Source organism: Medicago truncatula, chromosome 6, assembly GCF_003473485.1.
Source record: "Medicago truncatula cultivar Jemalong A17 chromosome 6, MtrunA17r5.0-ANR, whole genome shotgun sequence".
Taxonomy (NCBI): Eukaryota; Viridiplantae; Streptophyta; class Magnoliopsida; order Fabales; family Fabaceae; genus Medicago; species Medicago truncatula.
In genome coordinates this window covers 40,029,663-40,049,926 of record NC_053047.1, presented here as the reverse complement: position 1 = coordinate 40,049,926, position 20,264 = coordinate 40,029,663, and the positions used below count along the sequence as shown (strand labels likewise).

The window sequence follows — 20,264 nt, the reverse complement described above, 5'->3', positions numbered from 1 at the left end:
GCGACATGAGAAGTTATATGAAAGTAGCAACAACGTTAACATATATAGTTAATAGAAGTCATATAAAAAAGGAAAAACATGTTCACTTGTATGACATTGATAACATAAAAATAATAAGGTAGTCTACATATTTATTGGGTTGAATTTTAATCATCAAGATACATTATGAAATACTTTATGATAAACAACATCGGAGGCCGTAGTGGCATTGTCTCCATCTTCATCAACGATTAGTATCTTCAAACTGTGTTTTGAAGTGACTCTTGAAATTGCAATGTATAGCTGACCATGCGAAAACATGGCAAATCGTTGTTCCTTCAAAAACATTGGTTAATGAACTTAATATATCTATAATTTGTATGTTGATCCTTCAAAAATATTATTTGTAAATTAATGTGTAATTTAACTTTTCAAATTTCAAGATGAATTAATAGTATTAATAAAAAGTATGTTTGAGAAAAAATACATATACAAATTGCATGGGAGCTTATATTTAACTTGAAAGAAAAAAAACTTCAAAAAGGATTTATAGTTAGGTACGAAGAGATTTTTTTTTAGCCCTCAAGATTTTTTTTAGCCGGTCACCTTTTTTTTCTCTGTCAAACAATCATTGTTTATTTAGTATGTATGAAAGTTTATTGGGAAGTGTTCATACTTATATATATAAGTTCATACTTACCATCCAAGACTTCTTTTTTTTTTTTTTTTTTTTTTTTTGAGGGAATGACCATCCAAGACTTGATCCTACCATCAAACACTTTTAGTCAAAATCATTTATAACTTCTATATGCTGATGCTGCTAGACGAGATCCAACATCATATCATATCATATTATTTAAAAGGCTCTTTCTTTTGTTTCGATTACAATCTACTAGTTCTGCAACATATTATTGTTTTTATTAGATCCTTCATTGTCCATAGTTATCTTAGAAACAACTAGAGCCATGTACATTGATTCAGATCCCAGGCAAAATGTTTGCCAATAAATTAATGAAACATCCAACAACATTGGCACTGTCACGCACGATATCGTTTCAACTTTAAACGATATGTTAAAGCATGTATCAACAATGTCTCAATGCATGGATCAACGATATGTTAACTTATGGAAATTTTTTGGTCCAGATAGTTTGGCACTGATGACTAGACGATTCAAGCTTGAGTTCACAACTAGATGATTTTACTTTTGAAATTTGACAAGATGTTTGATACTTGGTACAATTGATTGATCTTTAAACGAAGTAATCCATTGAATGAATTGTTGTACAAATGCTTCAATCTAGACAAAATAGTTTGAACAATGATCCATATGCTTTAGTTCAGACGAATTGTTTTGAAGAGTGATCAATTTGATATGCTATGTTTCATAACCACACACTTTACTTTAATGGTCCAAATAATTTGACTTTGTTTTGATGAACTTTGTCTAGAGCATACCTAATTCTTCATAGCTTCTCCTTAGTGTATGCCATAGGTGAGATATTCTGATTTATCAATACATTTTTCACGCTGAATAAGGTTATCAAGAATCTTCTTAATTAAATCATATTCTCTATTAGTAAACATGATTGATTGTTCATTATTTTATAATAATACTTAGATTTCCTAACTGGACTCTTAGTCATTAATATATCTTAGTTATCAACTTTAATCCTGCACATTGAGACACACAATTAATAGACAAATTGTCTTTTGTTTTGTTATCATAACATCAACAATGAAATATCGTATTTGAACCAACTTAGTTCTAACACACGTAGCACCGAAATGATACCAACACATACGTTACATTAATTTCTTTCAATTTCCAAATTATTGTGTGGCCGTGTTTGTGTAAGTGCTTCATAGTTATAAATACATAACCACATGAGAAAGTTTGAAGCTTGGAATAAAAAACATGTAAATGGAAAATATAGATAAAACTAAAGTAGAGAAAAGCAAATGAGAAAGAAAGTAGAAAAGCAGGAGCACCTTGTTTGTTTTCACTTTTCAATAGTCCCACATCGCAAATCTAAAAAACACTATGGGGGATATTTACCTATAAAAGTGCAACTTATGACATGTTATATACATTGCAGTAAGAACTCAGTTTTCTCATTGGTTGATGGTTGTTTTTTGCAACCGTATAAAATTTTTATTGCTCTTGTTCAAATGCCAGTTGGTGTGGAGGAAATTCTATCTGGAAGGCTTTTGAGCATCTGTGGTAAAAAATTTACAATTAAACTATGAGTGTAAACATTTATTAAAAACATATATATATATATGGGAACCCCTAATATGCACCTTAAAAATAAAGGTCCACCGATGGACTTGTGTAAATGACCTACTACAGCCAGTTCCATACAAAAGAAATGACAACAGATTTCTATCCCATGTGCTAATTTTATTTTATTTTTTTGTTACAACATTTGATGATCTCTGTGATTAACTATTTATATTTTTATTTGTAAACCATTTTAGCTCTATTTGGAAACAATAATCATTTCCTAAAATAATTAGATTTGGTTATTTGAAGATGATGGAATCAATGATCGCTTCCCTTAATTTTATCACAAAAAAGAAAGGGTCTTCAGCTCGGATTGAGTTTGCAAATTAGAGGAGAAAGTGAGATAACAACAATGGAACTAGTGGACTTGATTTTATTTTATTTAGGGTTAATTAAGTTTTTAGTCCCTATAAATATTCACAGTTTTGTTTTTAGTCCCTACAAAATAAAATCACACTTTTTAGTCCTTGTGACATTTTTCTTAAGCATTTTAGGGACCAAAACCGTTGATGAAAATTTTTGACAGGGACTAAAAGTGCCGATGGAACATTTTATAGGGACTAAAAATGCTGATGAAAAATTTTATAAGGACTAAAAAGTGTGATTTTATTTTGTACGGACTAAAAACAAAACTGTGAATATTTATAGGGACTAAAAACTTAATTAACCCTTTTATTTATTTTACTAAAAAGCCACTCTTACTCCAGTTGGTTCCCGCATTGTCTCTGGAACCTATAAGCACAACAACATAGATCAAGAACCTTGATAGACTTACAACCTTTTCATTTTTAGGTTGGACCATTTTTTGGTGATAAGGTTTGATTTTAATCATGCTATTGCGATTGTTGCTCTACCCCCACCAAGTCCATTTGCCACCAGATCAATAAAGTCCCTCAAAGTAATTAGGTAAAGAACGTCCCCTACGGCAAGCTTTGGTTAAATCGCATAGGAGATTTTTGTTGTTGAAATTCTACATAAATCTATTGAGAATGGATTTGGACCATCTTCATCTTTCATCAAAGTTCGGAAATGCAAGCTGAGAATTTTGGACCGTTCCAATCGCTAAAGGTAATAGAGACCATTTTAGGAAAATTAGCTCTGTTCTTTTGTCAGGATATGAGGATATTCTAATAAAATTAAAATTATTATCTAAATAAATGATAGTAACCTGCTGCAGCAAGTAACATGCTGCACAATCAAAACCATTGTTATTTCTAGTACCCTTTTCTTTCTTCTTTTTCAGCCACCAAAAACGTAAAGTTAAACAAACTAACCTAAAAATAACAAGGGTGAAAACCAATTATGTGATGTAAAGTCCACTGTTTGTTTCAAATTGATTAAAACGTTCATGCCTTTCAAGTTATTAAGCTATATTAGTGAATACCAATATTGATGTTATTGATTGTAACCCTCAAATTTAACTTTTTTGAAGAAGTGATTATCTGAATCAGATCTCATAAGCTGAACCATTATTGATGTTGTGTGCAAATTAGTCAGAAGTTACTAATGATTCAAAAATCCTATGAAGGAGAGATAAAAAACTTGAAATCAAATTTGGGTCGTTTGTGTGTGCAAATTATTTCAAAGAAAGATCGGATGAATTGGAAATTGTGGGTGTTAATATCATATGCTCGCTGAGTTAGGAGGAAGAAGAGAACAGAAATGATGCGCGTGGAAGAGAAAGTAGAAGAGTCACGTGATGTTTAAATGGTCAAAACAATCCTAACCGTCAGTTTTAATCTCACGGTTCACATTAAATCCTCTCACCTCTCATTATAAGCATCCCTCTCATTTGAAACATCCCCTATATATATATATATATATGGGTTTGTTATAAGATATTTTTAGAGATGACTTTTAGCAAGCCACACCTCAAGGTATGATATCCACTTTTTAGTAAGAACTTTGTTAAAAGACACTTTCATAAAAATTAGTTGGTGTCATATAATAAACCCAATAGGGTGATTTGCTAAAAGACACCTTCATTTTTTTTAAGGAAAAAGACACTTTCATAAAAATTAATTGGTGTCATTTAATAAACTCAATAGGGTGATTTGCTAAAAGATATATTCATTTTTTTTTTAAGGAAAAAGACACTTTCATAAAAATTAATTGGTGTCATTTAATAAACGCAATAGGGTGACTTGCTAAAAGACATCTTCATTTTTTTGAAGGAAAAAGACACTTTCATAATATGTGTCTTCTAGCAAAACTTTATATATATGATTTTTTCTTCATGTGTAAATTTGTACATTTAACATTAATTATAAAACTTTGAATAAATAATTGTTGTTTTCCAAGAAAAAGGACTACCGTTAGTTATTTCAATATAAGAAATGTTGCACATGTTAGACAAACTTATATATATGGGGACCCTACTGAAAAATGTCTCCTAGATACTATAGGGACTCTCTTAAACATTTAAATGTTTCCTAAACTAGTTATTGTTTTAGTGCTAATTTCTTTTTTTCATTAACCTTTTCGTTTTCACCTTCATTATTTTGTGGAGTACAAAACAATGATGGTGTATTTTAAAAAAAAATTAGAAGAAAACAAATGTTTTGTTTTTTTTTTTTACAAACAAGACATTGTTTATTTAGGAAAAAGTTTAGGAAAATACTTACCATAGACACGATGGATTCCACCTGTGTACCATTAAGATATCGATAGTATATATCATTGGCCAATTAAGGTGTGTCACCTACAAATGTTACTTTAAAATACTTTATTTGTTATATTTTTTTAAAGGGTGTGCCACATGATACAATCTAATTGAACAATGGTATATACCATTATGTACACAAGTGCTATCCACTATCCCACGGTTTATACTGTTCTTCACTGATTGTAAATGAGAAATGATATTTGAACAACCATGTGCTAACAACTTCTATGACAACCTCATTTTTCTCTCTTCTCATTGGTAAAAAACAATGGAGAGAGAAAAAGGAAAAGAGAGAGTAAAAATATAATGTGAGTATGAGAGAGAAAGTTGTCAAAAAATAGTTGTACAAATATCATTTCTCATTTTAAATAAAACCGCTTAAGACACGTGCAATCAATACATTGTCACATGCGTTAAAATAACGTCGTTTGGAATAAATTTAGCAGAGAACCGATTGAATTGTGCCGGTTGCACCGTACATAAGTCTCGTCCTAAGGTTTATTGTGGCTTTTATTTGAATTTTGATTTTAACATCTTCTACAACCAAACTATTTTTTTTTTGGTAACCCTGCCAAAAAAAATAAAATTTGGCAGGTCTGATTTGCTATTGTATTTCGTATATTGTTTTAATCGTTTAATAAATTTTTGGTCTCTAAATTTTTTAAATTTCGATTTTTAGTCTCTTTAAAAAATTCATTAAGATTTGATCCTCCACGTAGGATTTCAAGCTTCAATCATCATGTTCCCATGCTTAAAACCCTAACTTGATCTTCACGGTTTTGAAAAGAGAATGGTTTCATGTGAAGGTACAAGAAACTAATGAGGCTTTGCCTGATTCTTGACTCACAAAAACACAATTTAATCATTCACTCTTCACTACACTCTTTCATTTCCCTTTGGTCTCTTAAGACACATCAACAAACTTCCCTATATAGTGTCAAAGACGGAAATAACTAACAAAATAAGGAGTGGATGGTTACAATGTGAAGGTACATTCTTATTCTTATGATAGTGAGTGATATAACGTTCTAATCATAAATTTATATAACACCTTACATATTGAACATGGAAGTAGAAATGATATACTGATAGGTACAAAAACTTGCATTAAAATTCCCATTCGCTATCCAGAAGTCCTAACTCAACTGGTAAAATGCCGAAATTGTTAGGCCGGATGCCATGACCGGGGTTCGAATCCCGGTACCTCCACTTGTGTGTGTGTCTGAGTTTATAATGGCTTTACCATTTCGTCTATCTACCAAAAAAAAAAAAATTCTCATTCGCTAATAGTACGTAAAATATTTTTCTATTAAAACATCTTAGAAAATTGTTGTTCACACATTTCATAAGGTTGAAGCCCACAAGTAAAATACGTAAATGCCTCCTCGGCAGTTAACTGCCAAGGAATTAAAAATCCGGCTGCAGTTAACTGTCGAGGAAAACCTCGGTAGTTAACTGCCAAGGCGTGCTGAACATAAAAAATTGTTGTTGACACATCTTGTTAGGCTGAGAAACACGAGTAAAATACCAAAATATCCCCTCGATAGTAAACTACCGAAGCGTCCTGAAGTCAAGGCAGAGGCAGTAGCTTCATTTCCTGAACCTGTAATGTGTTTTAAACACAAAACACAACATATGTACCTGTTTTTTTTACGCATAATGATTTAAATGGCAAAATAAAATTGGCTTAATTTAACAAACATTGATTAAACGAAGAAACTAATGAACCAATGTCATCAAAATACAAACAACATAATGTCATCAAAATACAAACATAATGTCATCAAAATCCAAAAAGTAAAAAACAAGTCCTAATCCTACTGCTGGTCCTGGTCCTGCTGGTGCTGCTGGTGCCTCCTCCTCAGCCTCTAGCCTCGCCTCATGGTAATGATCGGCGCGATCTGCTGCCTAACATCATGCAAGGCCACATACAACTGCCGAGGGGTCATGCTCATCACCTCCTGACCCAAAAACTCATCAGCATGGGCAACAACGCCACTAACCATGTCATAGGTATCAGGGGAGCTTCTCGCCTCGTACCGCTCCCACTGCTCTGCAATGATCTGCTCCTCATTTGGAGGCCTCGGAATATCTCCTGGAAGAAGTGGCAAAATTTGAGGGTGAGACACAACGGTGTACCATCGTACATAGCCATCTGTCATACGCCATGTCTACCCTCCTACATGCTCACCCAATCAGCCGCCTTAAGCGTGTGAGTACGGAAGTCGACGAAAGCCTGCACAATCTCAGCCGGTGACAACTCTACAACATCCGACGGATGTCTAGGGACGGTCAGGACGTATCCGTACTGCCTCAAAACCCTCTCGGGCAAGTGACGGTACACCCTACGATCACCGCACATAATTCAGCCTGAATACCAGAATACCTCCTCGAAAGCCTGGAAGTCTCTGTGCTCTTTGTACGGCCTCCAGCATACGTCATCAAACGTAATGCGATCAAGCAGTGACCGATACATGACACCCTCTCCATGACCCTTCTGAAGCTTCCACCTCGCCACAACCGGTAAGTTTTCAACATATTTGGTGTTTGGATCAACAACATAAAACTTAGGAAAGTGCGCCAAAAACCATGCCTGCACAAACCAAACAAATCAAATTTATAAATTATTACGCACGGAAAATATAACAAAAAATAAAAGTTAACAAAAAAATAAAATATAAGTTTTCTTACAGTGAGCAGTGTCACACTTCCCCCAATTTGCTTGTCTCCAGGCAAACAGGCCTCAGCTAACTTGTTGTATAGGTATGCATGTGTCATCCCTCCCCACGAATAATTATGCAACTCCGCATAGTCGTCCTCCATGGTCGTCAGATAGACCAACTCGATGCGTTTGTTACTTCTATCCCAAACAACAAGCATCCAACCAAGTAGACTAGGTAACACTTCACACAATAAGTCCTAACCCTCTCCAACTACTCTAGCTCCTCTTTATCCGCCAAAGTGTTAGCCCTACCAGGAGAGCAGACATGGCGTATGACAGATGGCTATGTACGATGGTACACCGTTGTGTCTCACCCTCAAATTTTGTCACTTCTTCCAGGAGATATTCCGAGGCCTCCAAATGAGGAGCGGATCATTGCAGAGCAGTGGGAGCGGTACGAGGCGAGAAGCTCGCCTGATACCTATGACATGGTTAGCGGCGTTGTTGCCCATGCTGATGAGTTTTTGGGTCAGGAGGTGATGAGCATGACCCCTCAGCAGTTGTATGCGGCCTTGCATGATGTTAGGCAGCAGATCGCGCCGATCATTACCAGGAGGCGAGGCCAGAGACCGAGGAGGAGGCACCAGTAGGACCAGGACCAACAGTAGGATTATGACTTGTTTTTTACTTTTCGGATTTTGATGACATTATGTTTGTATTTTGATGAAATTATGTTTGTATGTTGATGACATTTTGATGACATTGGTTCATTAGTTTCTTCGTTTAATCAGTGTTTGTTAAATTGAGCCAATTTTGTTTTGCCATTTGAACCATTATGCGTAAAAAAAAAAAAAAAAAAGGTATATATGTTGTATTTTGTGTTTGAAACACATTACAGATTAGGAAATGAAGCTACTGCCTCTGCCTTGACTTCAGGACGCTTCGGCAGTTTACTATACGTCTTATATATTAGTTCAAGTGGAGGTCTTATTTATCCTCGTCATACCTTTCTTTCTTTATTTTTTACTCAATATGCCCAAACTATACGTCTCATGTATTAGTTCAAGTGGAGGTCTTATTTCGGGTTGCAATCTCCCAATCTAGGAAAAAAGCGAGATATGGTCTACAACCACCTATGTTACGTGTTTCCATGTGGTAGAGATGTACGAAGCAGATAGGGTGAAACTATAGCCCGGTTTTCTTCAGTACCGACTAGCCAAACCACGTTGTTTGCAGGATCTCAATAAGATCACTTTGAGGATCGTAGGGAGGGTATCATTGAGAACCAAATTTCAAGATCAAATTGTTATGTGGAACTAACGTCGTCAACTAGTGTTAATTTGAGTCCCCTACAATGAAGAAGTGCAACCGGATCGTAAATATATTAATTTGTATTAGAGACTTTTTGGATACAATTTCTTTGTCTCTATTGGGATATCCGAGGGCATGTATGGCTTCCATTCCACAAAACCAGCCGGACTACATCCAAATATATTCCAAATCTATCCATATTTTAACAAAGGTGTAACTACATTTTTTTTTTCATTACAAATTTGTTTTTCTCTATCTGCACATAATATCAGTGAAAGGACTATATTTGAGGAACCCTGTTGATTTTTTGCTGACTATATTAATTTGTATTAGAGGTGAATGTTCTTATATGTTTGGCAGATATTAGACAAACTAACCAAAAATGAGGTACACTAAAATAGCTTTTAACAAATGTGTAATCACAATTCTTTGGATTACTAATTTGTTGGAACAAGGAACAACCAAAGACAAACTAATCGATTTCGGGCACACTTGTGATTTTTAACTAACGATAATACAGTGAGAAGTGAATGTTTCTTCTATGTTTAACTGGTTTTAGACAAACTAACTAAAAATGAGCTATACTAACCAGCTTTTAAAAAAGATGTAATCATAATTCTTTTGATTACCAATTTGTCACATAATCAGTATCATACACTTTTATGTTTTCATATCTTGACAATGACTTTCTAATTCCGTTACACAATTATTTGGAAAACTATTTTTCTTGTTTACCATGATTTTATTAAGGATTTCACAACTAATTCAAAAAAACTACCTAAATTTCAGTGTGTTAGAGAAATCCTAATTACAAACCCTCAACCTACAAATGATAAAACCATATGTGGTCTAACGGTATTGAGTTTATATTACTATTTTTTTCGTTTTCTCACTTGACCTCTATAAATACACCATACCATTCATCCAAATTCTCAATCATTTTTCCATACCATTATACTTCTTTTGCATCATGCCTGCTTCTTCTTCTTCTCCTCCTTCCTCTCCACCTTTAAGATTGGCCACTGTTAAATTTGATCAACGGATACGACCATTTGAAATGTCAGTAACTCCATGTATGACTTTAGTGGAGTTGAAGAATGAGTTCATTCATATTTTTCGTCTAGCTTATGAGCCTTTACAAAAAATCGGTAATATTTATTATGGAGAGTCGTATATCTCGTAAGCATCCGATAAACATTTTGATTACTATTACGAATATAAATTTCTCAAGAATGATATTGATGTTCAAGAGATATTTTCGAACGAAGAAAATGCAGAAGGTCCATTATAACTTGGCATTAAGTCAGAATAGTCAATACGTGGAGAATCAATTGTTTTAATGTTGTTTGTTTGTTTATTTAAGTTAACGTAATTTAGTTTGAGTATTGTTTTAATGTTAAATTAATTTTTAAATGAAACAATCTTTCATGTTTGTTTTAAATGAAACAATTTAAGTTAACATAATAAAGATCAACATTAAAACAATAATACTAGATAATTTTTTTAAACGAAGAAATTTTATTAAAGGTAAAAAACAATTTCTCCTAATATGATTGGGATGTTGATACAACCCACACGGTCTCGGTGTCGGTGTCCTTTCCACCTCCTCATCTATTTTAGTTCTAATGTGAGTACTATTGGGTCGACCTTTCTTTAGTCTTCGTATGTCTGGATTATGGCAAAGCTCGGGACCGTCGTATGGCGGCCAATAACTCTTGTTGTGGATTACTTTGAACGATGTATTGTAGATGGAGTAAACACTCTCGTTTTTTAACACATGAAATAAGGGTTGTGTAGTCATGGTGAAATGGAGAACACGCGGCTATGAAATGGGAACAAGGCAGATGTAAAGCTTGATATTTCCCACAATCGCACCATCCTGCATGTAGATCCGCCTTGAAAGTTTTCATTGGCCTTTCCTACCTGTAGTTGAAGGTCTCATGGATATAAAAGGTATATATCTCTCTAAACAGTTCAATTTGATGGGTGTTGGACTTAACAATGTCATCCTTAATCTCTTTCTTGTAATATTCACTAAACACATCTCCATAACCTACCCTTGCAATTGAGCCCATTTGGGAAAAAGACACGCCAACCTATAGTAGGTTCATATGACTATAGGTGTAACAGGTAGGTTGTGTGTTCCCTTAAACACAAAGTTCCATGACTCAACGAGGTTGCTTGTCATGTGGCCCCATAGTCGACCCTCGTCGTATGTTTGAGTCCATTTATCTTTCGATATACTATCCACCTAATCTAATGCATGCTGATTTGCCTCATGGATTATACCACAATAGTATTTGAACAAGGGTATGTTTAGTGCATAAACTGTAAGTTAAGGAAAAAATTAGTTAGATAGTGAAGTTAATAATAACACAAATAAAAAAATCTGCAAGATAATATTTTTACCCATATTATGTACTACATCCTTAAGATCTCCATCCTTGATTGTCCTCATGAAATTTTGTTTGATGTGTCAGATAAAGTAAACATGAGTTGAACAAGTTTCTTGCCAACATTATGTGGGTCATTGGATGCGCTTTTAATTGATTCATGTCTATCGGAGATCATGCAGACGGTATGTCCTTGTGTGACTTGCCTTCTAAGATTTTTCAAAAAAAAAAAAACTTCATCCCTCCTTTGTCTCACCTTCAACAAGCTCAAAGGCGATTAGAATCGTTTTGTTGTTCCCATCTTGCCCAACCGCAAGAAACAATGTCCCTTTGTACTTGTCATACAACCACATTCCGTCGGCATGGATAACTGATTTACAATACTTAAACCCATGGATGGATGGATAGAAGGCCCATAATAGATGATAAAATTGTGTCTCTCCCTTCTCGCTATTTAGAGTCTTCAAATCGAAGACGGTTCCTAGCATTGTTTCCTTCATCACATTCAACCATTGCGGAAGAACATTATAAGATTCCTCCCAGTTCCTATAAATAGACTCGATTGTCGCGTTCTTTTCCAACCACGCCTTTCTATATGTGGTTGTGTAGTAAAAAAATTCTTGTACGTGCGTAATGATCAACTTTGACTTTGTCGAGGCAACTACATGCACAAGGGTTTTGATGTTATCGCTTATAATTTTGTATTTGAGCTTGCGATGATCTTGTGACATTGAAGACGATGTGCAGTTGTATGGACCGATCATTGTCCCAATATTCCATTTACCACTCATTTTTCCATAAGACGCTCTCAACTTAAATCGACAAGCCTCATTGCTTAAGTTGAGAGCGTCTTATAGAAAAAGGCTTGTCGATTTAAGTTGAAAGAGTCTCATAGAAAAAGGAGTGGCAAATGGAAGATTGGGACATGATCGACGATCCACACAATTGCACATCGTTTTCAATATCACAAGATCATCGCAAGCTCAACTACAAAATTATAAGCGATAACATCAAAACCTTTGTAAATTCAGATGCCTCGACAAAAGCAAAAGTTGATTATTGTGCACATACGAGAAAAGTTTCACTACATAACCACATATAGAAAGACGTGGCTAGCAAAGAACGCGGAAATCAAAGCTATTTACGGGAATTGAGAGGAATCTTATAATGTTCTTTCACAATGGTTGAATGTGATGAAGGAGACAATGCCAGGAACCGTCTTCGATTTGAAGACGCAAAGTGGTGAGAAGGGAAAGACACAGTTCATCATCTATTATGGGTCTTTTATCCATGCATCCAAGGGTTTAAGTTTTGTAAACCAATTATCCATGTCGACGAAATGTGGTTGTATGACAAGTACAAAGGGACATTGTTGCTTGCGGTAGCGCAAGATGGGAACAACAAAACGACTCCAATCGCCCTTGAGATTATCGAAGGTGAGACAAAGGAGGCATGGAGTTTTTTTTTTTTGTTGAAAAATCTTAGGAGGCACGTCAGACATGGACGTATCGGTTGCATGATCACCGATAGACATGAATCAATTAAAAATGCATTCAATGACCCAAGTATTGGTTGGCAAAAAACTTGTTTAACTCATGTGTACTGCATCCAACACATCAAGCAAAATATCATGAGGTCAATCAAGGATGGAGATCTTAAGGATGTAGTTAATAATATAAGTAAAAATATTATCTTACAGCTTTTTTAAATTGTGTTATTATTAACTTCACTATCTAATTAATTTTTTCCTTAACATACAAAATATGCCCTAAACATACCCTTGTTCGAATACTACCATGGTATAATACAGGAGGCAAATCAACATGCATTAGATTTGTTGGACAATATACTGAAATAAAATGGACTCAAGCATATGACGAGGGTCAACGATGGGGCCACATGACAAGAAACTTTGTTGAGTCGTGGAACTCTGTGTTTAAGGGAACATGTAACCTACCTGTTACACCTATATTCCAATCAAACTACTATAGGTTGGAGAGTGTTTTTGCCGAAAGGGCTCAAAGTGTGTTTGCAAGGGCTGGTTCCGGAGATGTGTTCAGTGAATATTACAAGAAAGCGATCAAGGATGACATTGTTAAGTCCAACACCCATCAAGTTGAATTGTTTGACCGAGAGAGGTATACTTATATGTATGTGATACCGTCAACTACAAGGAGAAAAGGCCAATCAGAACTTTCAACGTGGACCTACAACTGGGGTGGTGTGATTGTGCAAAATATCAAGCTTTACATTTGCCTTGTTCCCAAGTCATAGTCGCGTGTTCTTCATTTCACCATGACTACACAACCCTTATTCATCATGTGTTCAAAAACGAGAGTGTTTGCGTCATCAAAGTAGTCCAAGACAAGAGTTATTATCCCCCATACGAAGGTCCCGAGTTATTCCATAATCCACACATGTAAAAACTAAAGAAAGGTCAACCCAATAGTACTCGCATTAGGTCTGAAATGGACGAGGAGGTGGAAAGGACACCGACACCGAGATTGTGTAGGTTGTGTCGGCATCCCAATCACATTAGGAGAAATTTCCCGATCATAAATAACCGGTAATTAATATCATTACGTATTATATGTTCGACCAAGCTTTTATAAGTATTTAAGGCTTGTTTTTTACCTTTAATAAAGTTTTGTCGTTTAAAAAAATAATCAAGTATTATGATTTTAATGTTGATTTCTATTATGTTAATTAAACAATATAATATGTGAGACAAAACAAACATGAAATGTGGTTTCATTTAAAATTTAATTTAACTTTATAGAAACAAACATCATTAAAACATTTGATTCTCCACATATTGACGATTCTGACTTAACATCAAGATAAAATGGACCTTATGCATTTTCTTTATACGAAAACATCTCTTGAACATCAGCTTCATTCTTGACAAGTTTATATTTGTAATAGTAATAAAAAAAATTATCGGATGCTAACGAGATATACAGCTCTCCATAGTAAATATTACTGACTTTTTGTAAGGGCTCGTTAGCTAGACGAAAAATATGATTGAACTCGTTCTTCAATGTCACTAAAGTCATACATGGAGTTACTGACATTTCAAATTGCCATATCCCATGATCAAATTTAACAGTGGACAATCTTAAAGGAGGAGAGGAAGGAGGAGAAGGAGAAGAAATATAATCTAAAGTGGAAGCAGAAATTATGCAAAAGAAGTATAATGGTATGAAAAAATGATTTTGAATTTGGATGAATGGTATGGTGTATTTATAGAGGTCAAGTGAGAAAACGAAAACAAAATATAAACTCAATACCGCCAGACTATATGGCGGTAATGAAAAAAAATAGGTCAAGTCTGCCACGCCTACACTTCCATGATAAGTTCGATATCGTCATCTGAAGTGGCAGTAATGAGCTAAACAACAAAAAAAGGAGGGGTCATTTCGGTAAATTTTATTGAAAGGATGTCAGACTAGGAATATTTTTTTGGTAACGGGTCGTTGGTCTTGCATTTCCTCTTGCACTTCCTCTTCCACCTCCTTACTTTCTATGTTATTAGTTTTTGGATGCGGCCATTGGGGTGCGTAGTTTGTTTGGAGGGGTTGATAGGTTGAACAAGGAGTATTGTAATTGGTCTGGGTAACTAGTTTGTGGGGTGATCTGATTTGAATTGAAGTTGTCAAATGAATAGTTTGATGTTTGAGAGCTTTCTTTATGATGACTATGTAGAGAGTAGCTTGGATATGGAATTGGAGAATTTTGTAAGAATTAGCTCTTGGGTTGCGGTGGTGATTGGTAAGTTTGGTTGTAGTTGTGGATGGGTTAAAGCTTTGGTCAAAGTAAGTTGGTGGAGGTGTAATGAATTGGTTGTTGGATGGATGTGTATTTTACAACATGTTTGCATCTGACATTATATAGGTTTCTGGTGCTGCAGGATAGTCTGACGGCAATTCTCATAAAACTCTTCTACACTCTACCATAGGGTTTGCCAATAATGCTTCTTAAGAACTCTATAGATGATCTCCAAAAAAGTTTCAATACCATTCAAAATATTGACTTTTCGGATAAACCTCGTGGCAATATCAGTAAAACTCAATACCATTCTAGTGCTGACTGATGACGTTGGTTCCACTTTTGAATATGATACTGAAATTTATCTCCCCACGAGTCTTCTATTGTTGTATTTGTCAAAGAAATCTTGTGGAAATCTTTCATATCATCTTGTATGGTAGGTGGATATTGTGGTAGGTCAAATTGAAGCATTACTCTTTCGACTATCTCGAAACAGATGAGATATGTGTTTGCAGACTATATCTGACTTTCTTATTCGTTGGTATAATGGAAGTGGAGACATGGCCTCCAACATGACTGTTTAAAACGAGGAATGTTAGTCTTCTAATGTTGACTAAAAATAAATCACGAAAATATAAGTGTAATACCTGATCATATGTCATATTGTTGATTTTTGAACGTGTCAAAACGTGAATATACCTAAGATTTTCAATAAATTCACTCCCACGTTCTAGCCATCTAATTATTTTTAAAATGTTCTAATTAATATTAATATACTTGATAATTGTATTTAAAAATTAATAAGAAATAACATATTTATTTAACTTACATATTTGCAAACAGAGGTTGTGGTTCAGCTTGGTGGATGCCTAGGAACGAGAGTTATGCATAACATTCTTTACCACGCCCATGCATGTAATAGTATTGTGCACTCAGGCACTTCATTAGCACCATATATTGCGGCGTCACACAGAGATATATAAATTGTTGTTAAACAAGCCGAACCCCAAATGTATTGTCCAACCTCCCGAGGTGATTTAACCAACAATGGCCACCATTTCAAATGTACAAGGTTGTCAGTATAATTAGACATTAAATGAGTGTCTATCAAGTACAATCATAGGTTCTAAACAAATGTTGAACTGTAGGGGGACCTTCCATACCAATATCTTTGATATAATGTTTGAGTCAAACTAACTTTATATTATCCCCGTCCCTCTTAGCCTTTAATGGCATACTTCCTAAAGCAGGTTCAAAAATTTCCCACGATGCTTCTGTTAGACCGGTAACTGGTTCACCGTTAATCTTTAGACCAAGGAACATATGAACGTCTTCCAACGTTATCGTACACTCGGTTGATGGAAAAAGAAATGTTTGTGTCTCCAGCCTGCATCTTTCACATAACGCGGTTATTAAACTATTATCGACGTTGTATTTGTTTTGTTTAGTAGTCTCCCATAATCCGACTAACTTTAAACTATTTTCAATATTTTGTAGTGTAGAGACATCCATCTGATGAAAGGCTATTTTCAATATTTTGTGATCGACTAAATTTAACCCCGTCAAACACCACCACCCCATCGAATGGATGTCTCTGCGCCACAAACTATTGAAAATATCTTAAAGTTAGTTGTATTGTGTGAGACTACTAAACTAAACAAATACAACATTGATAATCGATTAATAATCGCGTTATGCAAAAGATGGAGGCCAGAGACACACACATTTCTTTTACCATCAGGCGAGTGTATGATAACATTGTAAGACGTTCATATGCTCCTTGGTTTAAAGATTAACGGTGAACCAGTTACCGATCTAACAGAAGTATCTTGGGAGATTATTGAACCTGCTTTAGGAAGTATGTCATTGAAGGCTAAGTGGGACGGGAAGAGTATAAAATTAGTTTGGGTCGAACATTATATCAAAAGTATTGGTAGGGCAGGTCCCCCCACAGTTCAACATTTATTTAGAGCTTATATCTTATACTTGATAGGCACTCGTTTAATGCCTAATTATACTGGAAACCTTGTACATTTGAAATGGTTGCCATTGTTGGTTAAATTACCTTAGGAGGTTGGACAATATAGTTGGGGTTTGACTTGGTTGGCCACACTTAATAGATCTATGTGTCACACCGTAATATATGGCGCTAATGAAATGCATGTGTGCACAATACTCTTACAGGCATAGGCGTGGTCAAGAATGTTGTTCATAGCTCCCGTGTCCAGGCACCCACCACAACCTGAAACACAACCTCCGTTGACAAATATGTAAGTTAAATAAATATATTATTTCTTACTAGTTTTAAAATACAATTATCAAGTATATTAATTAGAATATTTTAAAAATAATTAGATGGCTAGAACGTGGGAGTAAATTTATCGAAAATCCTTTGCATAATCTTGTTTCGACACATTCAAAATTCGACAATATGACATATGATCAAGTATTACACTTTTTATTTTCGTGATTTCTTTTTAGTCAACATTAGAAGACTAGCATTCCTCATTTTAAACAGTTCTATTGGAGGCCCAATCTCCACTTCCATTACACCAACGAAGAAGAAATTCGGATATGGTCTGCAAACACATATCTCATATGTTTCGAGATAGTCGAAAGACATCAAACAGATAGAGTAATACTTTAATTTGGCTTACCACAATATTCACTTACCATACATATGATATAAAAGATTTCCACAAGATTTTTTTGACAAATTCAAAAAAAAAAGGCTCGTGTGGAGATGAATTTAAGTATAATATCCAAAAGTGAAACCAACGTCATCAGTTAGCACTAGATGGAGTCTGATATAACCATGAGGTTTATCAGAATCGTCGATATTTTGAATGGTATTGGAACTTTTTTGGAGATCATTTTTGGATTTCTAGAGAAGCACTATTAGCAAACTCAATGGTAGAGTGTAGAAGAATTTTACGAGAATTTCCGTCAGACTATCCTGCAAAACCATAAACCTATATGATGTCAAATGCAAACATGTGGTCAAATACACCTCCACCCAACAACCAATTCATTACACCTCCACCCACTTACTTTGACCAAAGCTTTAACTCATCCACAAACTACAATTACAACCAAACCTACCAATCATCACTACAACCCACGAACCAATTCTTACAAAACTACCCAATTATATTTCCAAGCTACTCTCAACTTAGTCATCATTGAGAAAGCTCTCAAACATCAAACTATTCATTTGATGACTTCAATCCAACTCAAAACACCCCACAAACTAGTTACCCTGACCGATCACAATACTCCTCGTTCATCTTACCAACCCCTCCAAACATTGTAAACTATCCCCAAACAAACTATTCACCCCAATGGCCACATCCACAACCTAATACCATAAAAAGTCGGGTTGTAGGGTTTAATGGCAATGATTTCGTTAATGAAATTTGGACTAACTTTGTTGCACGAGTGCAAAATGAGGTGACTATGGAAACCAATGATGTTGAAATTCATGATGAGGAGGTGGAAGAGGAAGAGCAAGAGCAAGACCAACGACCCGTACGAATTAAAAAAGATAAACTATGTGATACGGGACGTCATAATTTAAATTTTTGAAATTGGATAAAGCGGAAAAAGTAGTTATTGTTTTTATTTCTAATTATATGAATAATATAATTAGTGTTTTTAAATTAATAAATTAATATTTATTATCATTATCATTAATAAGTATTTATTTATTATTATTAGTGTTTTAATTTTAAAGCACACTTCTTGTGACAAAAAGAGAAAACGAAAAAAAAAAATTATAAATTCAATATATCGCCACTTGAAACGGCGGTAAAGAAAAAAAAAAAACAAAATAAAATGGTCAAACTACCATCACCTGTCACACCCTGTCACTTGTCTGCATACCAGCTGAATACTGCCATCTCAACGGACGGTAATGAAAAAAATGTGAAAGTGAGTCATTTCGGAAATTAAATATGAAAAGGGGTCAAAATTAGAATTTTTTTATAACAAGGTCGAAAAAAAATTCATCAATTGGGTGTAGGTGATATAAAGGATGTCTAAGTAAACTTACAATTATACAATTGCTTCATCGGTTCATAGTACTTCTGCTCTTTGTTCTTAACTCCACTGTTCGCACTTATTTTTATCTAAAATCATAACTATCATATCATACATAGTTAAATAAAATAAAATAAAAATAATAAAACATTGAATGTATTAAATTGAAAGCTATGGAATGAAAAGTTGGATACCTTTGAGTTCACGGTTGATTGAACGTATCCTAGACATGTCGGCCATTTTTTTGTAGTTGTTCTTTTTTGTTTGAAAGTAGAGATAGAGCCTGTTAGAGTCAAACCCTAGCAGTAGTTAGTTAGTTAGTTAGTAAGGTTTGTAATGTAAAAGAAGAAATGACTAAGAATAAAAAGGGAAAGAAAGAAATCCCTGTCAAAAATTCTAGGATAAAAAAGGAAAGAAGAAATAACGTAACTAAGAATAAAAAGAGAAAGAAACCCTAGATCATTGAAAAAACTTTTCCGCTTTATAATCTTGATCATTGAAGAATAAAAAATGTAAAATAAAAAATGGAAGAAATAAATATTTAAAGGTGGAAATGTAACAATATATGTTGAACATGAGAGAAATAAAAATGACTAAACCCTTTCACCACAACCATAGTTTTCAACTTTAAACATATATGCAAACATAGAAAGGAAAAAATAAATAATAAATACATTAAGGAGAGAAGTTGAGAAATATAACAACTCATTTTGTTTTCTTACTGGAAATAACAATTTATTCTTGTTGACAGTGATATTTCTTTTTCCTTGTTTCCATTGTTCTTCATTTTTTTTTCAGTGTAGAAATATAACAACAAAGAGATGTAATATCAAAAGAATATATAGCACAAGGTTTACCTCAGCTTGAAGACTAAGATAGTGTGCACAAGGTTCTTCTTTGTAATAGTTTACATGAAGTGAATGACGTTGTTATTAATAGACAGATATAGAGGATAGAGCACTTATTTCTATGCCAATTCAAAAAAATTACCCCATGTGAATTTTGTATTGAAGAATCTTGCCATGCTTTAGTCTTGTCAAAGAAAAAAGTGTAATGCAAGTGCCATGCATTAGTCTAATAAGGAATCCAAATATCGTATCATTTGACTCAAAAGTTTGTCTTCTCATTCATTGTTTGGAATCTCTTGATTCAAATTTCCCT

General features: G+C 34.4%; 1 protein-coding gene across 6 annotated transcripts; it reads right to left on the bottom strand.

The window, feature by feature from the left end:
• Positions 1–1,768: 1,768 nt before the first annotated feature.
• On the bottom strand, positions 1,769–20,039 carry LOC120580829 (protein MAINTENANCE OF MERISTEMS-like). Of its 6 annotated transcripts, none has more exons than XR_005646592.1 (5): positions 19,961–20,039; positions 19,298–19,386; positions 19,117–19,204; positions 18,919–18,957; positions 1,769–2,198 (listed from the first exon to the last, which is right to left on the bottom strand). XR_005646592.1 is itself a non-coding variant. In XM_039834974.1 (2 exons), the coding sequence occupies exons 1-2, from the start codon at positions 7,809–7,811 to the stop codon at positions 7,297–7,299; spliced, it is 417 nt and encodes a 138-aa protein (XP_039690908.1). In that variant the 5' UTR covers positions 7,812–7,894; the 3' UTR covers positions 6,723–7,296. The 6 variants fall into 6 exon arrangements, 1 of the variants encoding a protein (XP_039690908.1); XR_005646594.1 differs by having other exon boundaries at positions 19,117–19,192; positions 19,298–19,402; positions 19,961–20,025; XR_005646590.1 differs by lacking the exon at positions 1,769–2,198 and adding an exon at positions 6,722–7,524.
• Positions 20,040–20,264: the final 225 nt, after the last annotated feature.

Bases quoted from the DNA above. Each gene is read 5' to 3' on its own strand.
- LOC120580829 (XM_039834974.1), bottom strand. From the start codon at position 7,811: ATGCTTGTTGTTTGGGATAGAAGTAACAAACGCATCGAGTTGGTCTAT. The intron at 7,525-7,622 runs GTAAGAAAACTT...TGGTTTGTGCAG, and splicing joins GAAGTGTGACACTGCTCACT to GCATGGTTTTTGGCGCACTT.